Source organism: Melozone crissalis, unplaced genomic scaffold (assembly GCF_028551555.1).
Source record: "Melozone crissalis strain CALT ecotype California unplaced genomic scaffold, PUWL_Pcris_2 ptg000045l_1, whole genome shotgun sequence".
NCBI lineage: Eukaryota > Metazoa > Chordata > Aves > Passeriformes > Passerellidae > Melozone > Melozone crissalis.
In genome coordinates, this window is record NW_026535823.1 from 2306560 (window position 1) to 2315612 (window position 9053).

At 39.6% G+C, this 9053-nt stretch overlaps 1 protein-coding gene across 1 annotated transcript; it reads right to left on the reverse strand.

Annotated features, from left to right (window-relative positions):
• Positions 1-406: 406 nt before the first annotated feature.
• Positions 407-7317, reverse strand: RGS13 (regulator of G protein signaling 13). Its single transcript, XM_054286293.1, has 4 exons — positions 7241-7317; positions 4620-4681; positions 3206-3372; positions 407-529 (listed from the first exon to the last, which is right to left on the reverse strand). The coding sequence occupies exons 1-4, from the start codon at positions 7315-7317 to the stop codon at positions 407-409; spliced, it is 429 nt and encodes a 142-aa protein (XP_054142268.1).
• Between the last annotated feature and the right edge of the window lie 1736 nt (positions 7318-9053).

Genomic DNA, 9053 nt, shown 5'->3' on the forward strand with positions numbered 1-9053 from the left:
GTAAGACTAAAACAACAGCAAATGCAGCAATGCAGATGTTTTTTCTCCTTTAATGCATAGTCAAATAAACATTTATTTCCCAACAGCAAAATGCTTTTAAAAAAATATTTTCAGTTTTCCCTAAACCCCAGTTTTTAGGATTTTATTGTGGGGTGAGGAAAACAAAACAAGGAGACTTCCTTGGGGAGGGGGAAGATAGTGCCTTGTGAATTCTAACATCAACAGAACAGTTTAATAATAGGATTCCTCTGCTGCCTGATTTCTGCTGTCTTCTTTAAACCTTAAACACGTGGGTGCCAGAAGAAACCTTTTACATTTTCAACCATTCTCTTCAATTTCCCATTGAATTGTTGCCATTAGTTTGAAGACTGTGTTTGAGCTTTTGGTAGAACTGTGATTCAAGCAATCAGGAGTAGGAATCTCTTTCCATCTGCCTGTAGAGTATTCTCTGCTCTCCATCAAAGCAGGACTGTGTTGGCTCTTGAACATTCCTCATAATTGGTTTCCCAGCAGGACTGTCCATGTTTGTCTGAAACAAAAGCAAGAAGGCCAGTTCAGTCCTGACTACTGTGGTTAATGGAGGTTGAGAGCAGCCGTGGAGTCTGTGCTGCTGGGCCTGTATGCAGAATATGGCTCCAAATGTGAGGGAGTTTAGCAGGATGAGTTTGGTTTGCTCACTGCTTCTAGGAAGAGTAAGAGAACAGGGACAATTCAGACAGGAATTGTCCTGTCAGCATGGTTTGGATGGAGTGGCTGCAGTGGAAGGAGCAGCTGAAAATTGCTGGTATCCAAACCTGCTTTCTTCTGCTAAGAATTGTTCCTAGAGCTACAGTTAGGTTCCAGAAAAAAACTGATGAGTGCAAGTGCCTGGAGGTGCACAGTACCAATGGAAAAAAAAAAAAAAAAAAAGACTAAAAGTGTTATGGCTTGAGATAAAATTGCGCTTATATATTGTTGAAGATTGCAATGTAAGATGTTTTCCATCACCATCTGTATGGCAGATTCCCTTTGTCAAGTGGGCAGTTTCCTTATCTCTCTCTTTGAGTGACCACAGTCACACCTCCCTCGGGAGGGGACATTGCTGATAACAGCTATTGAATGTCACTGCATGGCTGATAAGAACTACAGCATCCCACTGGGAGATGTGAGCCCAGAGGGAGGAGCCAAGCATTCCTACCCAGATATAGTCCAGAGGTTTTTGAGGTGCCAGCACGGCTTTCTCCATGGGATTCCCCACAGGATCAGCAGCTGCCTCTTCTCCCACTGGATCTTCAGAGGAAGAATAAATACATCCTTCTCTACAGGATCCCTGCTCCAGCAGAACCACCCCTGACACTGCAGGAGGGCTGCAGCCACATTTCCAATGGGACTGCCACCAACACCCTGACCCACAGGGTGTCAGGTTGGGTTCTGACTCTGTCAGTGTTGTTCTAGTGTACTGCATTGTTTATTTTATCCTTTTTTTTTTTCCTTTTCCCTATTAAAGAACTGTTATTTGCTGTTCCCATATTTTTGCCTGAGAGCCCCTTAATTTAAAATTTATAGCAATTCGGAGGGGTGGGGAGGGTTTACATTCTCCATTTCAGGGGAGGCTCCTGCCTGCCTTAGCAGGCACCTGTCTTTCCAAACTAAGACATATATCAACCTTGTTTGGGAAAAGTTTTCATTCCTAGAGTTTTCCTGCTGCAATTCATGGTTTGTAGCAAATAAATTGAAGCTCTGCAGGTGTGTAACAGCAGAAAGGTCTGGTGGTCAGCATAAACACCAGATAAAAGGAACCCTTTGAAAGTCCATCAGCTTATGATGAGTTCTATTGGTTGTGTTCAGCTTGACCTTGTCTGTTAGCGTGGAGAGGAGACCTCTAAAGATTTGGTTGGTGCTGATGTCTTTCATGGGTTGAGATCTTCCTCTTCCAGAGGTGTCATTTGAGTGGCCCCTTTTTAAATGCTGCCGTAATTTGAATATAAACTGTGTTTCATATCCTCATGAGCATGTAGTTTTTAGAGTGGTACATAGTTTTTGTGTTAATAGCGAATATCAAGAAAATGGGAAATTGTGCTGTCCTGAAGCTCTAGAAACGAGACAGCCAATAGAAAGATTCAAATACACACTATTTTAGAAAAAATTGCACAGCTTATTTATAGCTGTCCTGATTTAAGCCCTTATATTTGATTAATGAATTTGGGGTTGGCAGTATTGACATTTCTGTTTTGTAAGTGCAACTGTGTTGCTGAGTTCCCTATAGCTGCACATACTAAAAAAATACTGAGAAAAAAGGACAAGAATGCATTGTTTTGCCACTTAGCACTTAAAACCAACAGAGGGAACTTTAAAATTTGCTCAAGATTTGGATTAGAGGGAGCGGTTTAGTCATTTAAAGCAGCAACTGCTCTCAGGCAACATTTGGAAATCCAACTGATTTGGGTTTGGCTTCTCCTCCAGTGCCAGCAGGGAGGCTGCATTTTGAGACTCTATAATAATTTCATTGTTAAACATAAACCAGAAAATAATGTAGCATGATTTTATAGTTATGTCAGCCTGCCAGAGGCAGTGGCAGTAAAAGCCAATGTTGGCTTAGTTTTGCAAGGAGAGTAATAAGCAGGAATGTTTAAAGGTCATAGAGCATGTTTGGCTGAGCAGGAATGACTTTTTTCTATAGCCATTTGTCAGGGGGAAATACCCAGATACTATACATAGAAATTTGCTGTATTCTGAAAAAAAAAAAAAGAAAAGAAAAAAAAAGTAATGTGTCTTGGAATCTTTTTCTTCACCCATTTTGCAAAGGGGACAGCACTGGGCACAGTTTTTTACTTTTCTCAGTTATATTTACTCTTGCAAAGACCAGACTGAGATATAGATATATAGATAGATATAGATATATTAGCAATGGGATAGTCCAAAATATAGTGAAGTGATATCAATGGCCTCTGGATCTGGTGTTAAAAAAGAAAAGAGATCCATTAATTTGGTTCTTAACTGAGTCGTGCATTTTGCTTGTGTTCTTGGTGGATGTAGTTGAAGTATTTGCCTGCAGGTGAGATGTAGATTCAAATATTAAAATTCTGTGTGGAAAAGAGTTTGAGGGGAGGGTGGACACAAGTTTTCACTCCCTTTGGTGTAAGAGGAACTAGGCATTTCTTGTTGGTCTGCTGTGTGACGCTTCAGGCATTTCTATGAAATAAAGAGCTCGTGATCTTGTAGTAACCTCTTTGGGAGCCTGGGATTGGATGTAACTCATAAAGAGCTTCCTGGCCGTGGAAATCCTTTTCCTCTGTGATTTTATCTTCTTATAAGCTTCACAGACAAGCCAGAATTCTGTGTTTTCATCACTGTGTTCTGTCTTCAAGTAGGTCTTATAGATTATGGGCACATCTGTAAATATTTCAGAAGCCAAATTTATACTGCCTGCCTATATGCATTACCTTTAGAGTGCTTTGGAGGTAATAGGGACACTTAAAAAGTAGTGTCTCGGCCCTACACTACAACCTTGCACTTTCCTGCACATGCAGGGCTCCCTAGTAAATCTAATCCCACAGTAAATCTAAGGTAGGCAAACGCTTTGCCTACATTTCCTGAAGAGCTGCAAATCCACTTGGTTTAGAGTACCTGGCTTTTTATGTGAGTCCACCTTTCCATTTTTGGTGTCATAAAGCTTTTAAATGAATTAAAATTCAATGAGTAGTGTTTTCAGGTACAGTGAAGGAGGCATTTTAAGAAGGAGAGCATTCTGATTACTGCTGGAATCTCAAGGTGTTTTATTTAAAGCAAACTTTGTTGCTGGTGCAGCATTCTGGCCTTTCAAATTTCTGAAGATATTGAGCACAGCCTGTCATCTGGCAGAGGGGGTGATCACATGTGTGCCTGCTGCTCCTGCTGTCATTTTGTCTCTTTGAACAGTTTTCTGTTGAGGAGTTTCTCCCTGTGCTGTAACATACTAGGTTGTTTAAGATTTTAACAGCAAAATCATTTAAGTTAAAAATGCTGGTAATCTTCTAGCTCTGTAATTTTTCTACAGTAAAATACAATAATGCCAGTCCTCAGGAGTAATTTTTGGAGGCTTTTGCTGCGACTTTTTCATCACTATTTTTAAAAATGTAATTCAGCAGTGATGTTCTGGACTGCTGCCCATACGAGAAATCTGGGAGAGCTCTGAGCTCTATATGAAGCAGAGGGGGATGGAGTGGGAAAGTTCAGAATTCCTGCTGCATCTACAGTTCTTTCCATCTCTGAATATTGGACCTGCCTTCCATGGCATTTCCCTGAATAGATATGCCATTATCTGGTCTCTTTGGTGTATGCAGAGTTTCCCAAGTGAACTTCGTCACTTTTCTGCTAATATAAGGCGCTATTCAGTACTCTACGTGGGGATGTGGCAGACAAACCATGCTCTCATTATGTGTCTGTACAGAAATTACACGATTGCAGAAATGGCAAGTTTGGGAAAGCATTTGCAGCATGCTATGTTTATTTCCAGTGTGATGCATGCTCGGCATGTCACAAAGTTGTTTTTCATTAGTTGTGTATAAGGCAGCACATATTATGCAGCATGAGTTACTGATTTTGCTTTGTGGGAACTTTTCTCAGCAATCCATCTGGGACACAAACATGCAATTACTTACATTTGCTTGTTACCAGGTTTTCAAAAGACTGGGACCACTGTAGCACTTCCTCCAAAGACACCCTTTAGAAAAAAGGAGGTGATTATTGCAGGGTTAGCCTTGGCTCAAAGTATAAAAAAACTAATAACCTTGAAAATCTGTTCCCTAATTTAAATATGAGGCTTATGAATCTTATACTTTAAAAGGCTTTCTTGCATCTTCTAGTTCTTGTGCTTACTATGTTGAGACAAATATTTTTCTTGCTGTAACAAATGCAGTTCCATTTCAAGGTGCTCCATGTAATTCCTCTAGAGATGGCATTCACTTATTTAAACTGTGCTTAGGAGAAACACAAGAAAAGTACTGCCTCTCTAGACAGCAACTTCTTTGGAGACAGAAATCATCATAGAATTCAGGAAATATTGATGTTTGTATTTAGTAGCCAAGTCTTTGGGGGCACAAGATCTTATTGTAGTATTTCAAGGCCTTTAACATCAAAGTTGACTTACCATCTGAGAGCTTAATATAAGGTCCAAGAATAAGGTAAATAATGAAAGGTTAATGCAATCTTAGCTGGAAGAGACTTCCATCTCTCACCAGTTGTTTACAATGCAGTGTGACACATTATTACTAATCTGCACAGCCCTTGGAAGTGGCCAGAGTCAGATTTTACTTTCACGTTTGCTATTCTTAAACAGTAAATTCATAAGCTTGTGGGAGTCTCATGCCTGATTCTGGGAAAGAGCATGGAAGTAGTGAGGTGAGAGACTAAACAATTTAAGGAAAAACAAAGGTTTGAAGGTATCTCCATTTGAAGGTTTGAAGGTATCTCCATTTGAGTGCATGTAGTTCCATTTACCCCCAACATATTTTCAAGTATTAAAGTTTTAGGACACCAGTGCTGGTAACCTGGAAGAGATGCTTATACTTATGTTAGGAAAAGAAAGGACAGGGGATGTATTCCAGTGGGTGCTTTCCATGATGCCTCAGCCAAATTTGGAGTATGGTCCCCTCTCATTGAGTATTTGCTTTTCATAGCAGCTATAATTTTGTCAACATCTGTTTAGTATCACAGGGATTTTTAAAATTTTAATCAAAATTGGCTTTGATATGAGTGCTGCATGATGCTTTATAGATTTCTGCTGCAGAACAGCCATTACCTGCTCTGTAGCTTTTTAAATTGGTAATGATTTATAATTTATTTATAACTTGATACAATTCCCTCTTTCTCTGAAAAAGTACATGACTAGGTGATTATTTTCTCAGGCTTGTGATCAGTTTGACATAGTCAAAGAAATATAGAGTAAGAGAAATGCTACCACTATTGAACTGTGGTGTCAGTAACTCTCTAGTAACTCTTGCCGCTAAAAGATTTTTTTTCCTTCTTGTGAGCTATTAGCCTTCTCTCTGTAAAAACTCATAAAGCATGTGGTTATGGGGAGTGAGAATCTCTAGATCTTTGAATGATTTTTTTTTCTCCTTACAAACTATTTCTGAGTCATATTTGCTTTTCCTGATGCAGATAATTTTTCACCTGTCAGCAACAACACTTGTATACAATGAGTGACAATCTTGTCTGTCTCACTGAACATCATCAGGAGAGCCATCTTATTTCCATTTTTGATTATTTGTCTTTAGCATTAATCTGTGAAGCAGAAAAAACCCTGCCTGATGGAGCAGCTGACACAGAGGAAAACCTTTTTGCCTTTTTGCTTTCCTTTAACAATCAGGAAAATATGAAGGACAGCAAGGAAATAGGTTATGATGATCTGTATTAATGCCCTTTTAGTAGCTGTTGTTCTGATAGTAAATGTCTTGCAGCATTGATTTGCAATATGATTGGATTTGCTGAAGCACATCTATTACACTGAAAAAAAAAAAAAACCCTCTCCAAAAATAACCAAGGCTTTCTAGCTGGGACTCAAAAACTGAAATTGTAGTGTCCTGTGGGAGCTATTTCTCACTTATCCTACACCCTCCACTGTGAGTGGCTCCCCTCACCACCATGGTGCAGAAATCCTCATCCAGTGGTTGGAAACACTGTCTGGATTTCTACTCCTGACTCCACCCGAATGGCAGTTTCAGGGGTTGTCAGGTGCTCCTTGGTATTGATTGCCGTGGGGGATGTGTGTCAATAAATCACTTCTGCGTCTGATCTGATACCAGCAGAAGGCATTTTGGATGGCAGCACTCCACCACCCCAATGGGACACGTCCCCCAGATTCCTGGCAGTGCTTGGCCCCCACAGAGCCTGGTGGCACCCGAGGAATTGCAGGAGCCACTTGGCCATGTCTCTTATGCTCTGCATGAATATTCAGCCTTTGCCAACAGCCTGAATTCTTTTAAAAGATGGACCAAATATTTGGCTTCCTAATTCCTCCCAGGTCCAAACCTGGACTTAATCCAGAGGTGAGTTTGGGCTGTGCCCGTGTAACACTAAGGGAATTCCCGGTGGGATATGCCAGTGTGCTGCTGAGGAAGGGGCTGCCAGAAGCTGCTTGGCCGGGGCAGCTGTGAAGGTGTCGCCCTCTTTTGCACGATCCTAAGCTTACAATGAAAATCTGCTCTGTGAATTTTGAGGGGTTTGTTTCTCCTACTCAGCTGAGTGGACTGCAGAACATAAGATTCTTATCCTTACTTACTTAGAACTGATCCCATTATCTTCTGGTCTGAATATCTTGCAAAGCCAGCAAGTATTTGGACTCGTTCTCCTAAACATGGAAAATATGTGAGTTTTGAATCTGCTCTGCTGAGCTGTGGCTTTCTTAAGTAAAAACTTATAATTTTTACATATAGCAGTGCAATCAGTTTTAGCAGTATTCTTATTTTGTACATCTGATCTTTATCTATGAGTAATTTCTGAAGCATTTGACAAAAATATATTTTGTAAGATGAGAACTTAAAAAAAAAGGCAAATTACCAGGCCGTCCAGTGGATGTCTTTTGGGGAAAAATAGAAATGTTAATAATTTTCCCTCTTTGCTTCTCCAGTTATGAAAGGGGATTGAAGGTTGAGCCTGACCCAAAGCAGAATGAAACTAGAAGTCTTTTTTTTTTTTTCCCTGAAAGCTCAGGGTGATCAGGATCAAAGATCAGAGCTCAGTGTAAACTGGACAATGCTGAATAAATTGTTAAGTGTCTGAGATTAACATTGATATTTGTCCAACATGTATCTCAAAGTCAATAAAAGTAATATAAAACTTGCCTTTATATAGATATGATATCCATAAGAGAGGGTGTAGTTTATTAGGATGAGGCAGTTATAAATGTTTGTCTAAAAAAGACAAAATAAAAAAAATCTGTTGTGACATGGGGTATGTTTAGTGCTTCTCCTTTGGCTTTTAAGCAATGCCAAATGCTGAATTTACATTGGACTGTAAGTTTGTATAGGCCTGCCTGAAATCAAAATAGCCTTATTTATTTAAACTTGGAGGTTTTTTTCAGATTTGGGGTTGACTGGCACATATTATAACTATGACCAATTTTTTCCTTCCAAATGAAGCACACAGGAAAACATAGGACAAGGTTCTATCTCCCAGCTTTCTGGAGCTGTGAAATATTTCCTTTGCCTTTAGTATTGTTTTCCTTGTTTCCCTGAGGTCTATATTCAGTTTTATATCAAATGAGAGTCTTGCCTAGTACATTTCCTGCAGGGTATTGAAATGTCATAACTTTGCCCAACTGCTACATTGCAACCCCTGCTCACATTCTCTGCAGCCCTGTAGCTGCTGCCTGCTTCAGAATTATCTCAGCTATGTTCTCTGCTAGGTCTCCGTGACTTTTGAATTGTTCCACTAGAATTTACACATCCCACCCTCTGCCTAGAAGTAACTGTCTAAAACTACACAATATTCCATATTTAAGATGAAATTATGCATTGAATTCTGGTATATGGTTATTATTTATCACCTTATTTTAGGCTATATTGTCCAATGCCATCTGTTTTGGGTGTTTCCACGTTGCAATCATTCATCTTCTATCCACTGAGATGTAAATAAAATGCAGCCTTTGTGGCTTTTTTGAAATCTGGAGAAATTACCACAGGCTTCTTGCTATACAGAGATTCTCAAGAAATATTAGATGAAGCAATATTAAGTAACCTAGTTCAGCTACTTCTGTCTGAATTTGAAGGGACAATTATTAATTTTTTCACCAAGTGATGGCTGCACAAAGTGACTTTTGTGTAAGGAAATGCTATTGTTCTGAGAAGCCATTTTAATTTGAGTTAGAAGCTTTAAACTTGTTGAGAACACACATTTTCCAAGCATACACATCCAGGGCTTTGTGGTTCTCTCTTCTTTTTTAGTCAGACTCATTCCCTAATAGACCAATGAAGAGAGCACGCTGATTTTATCTTTTCCAATGCTGATTTGGACCATCTTTCCACTGAGCCATTGTCTATGTTTCATTAGTCTGACACTGTGTTTTTGCTGACAATGACCTTAACCCTAGCACA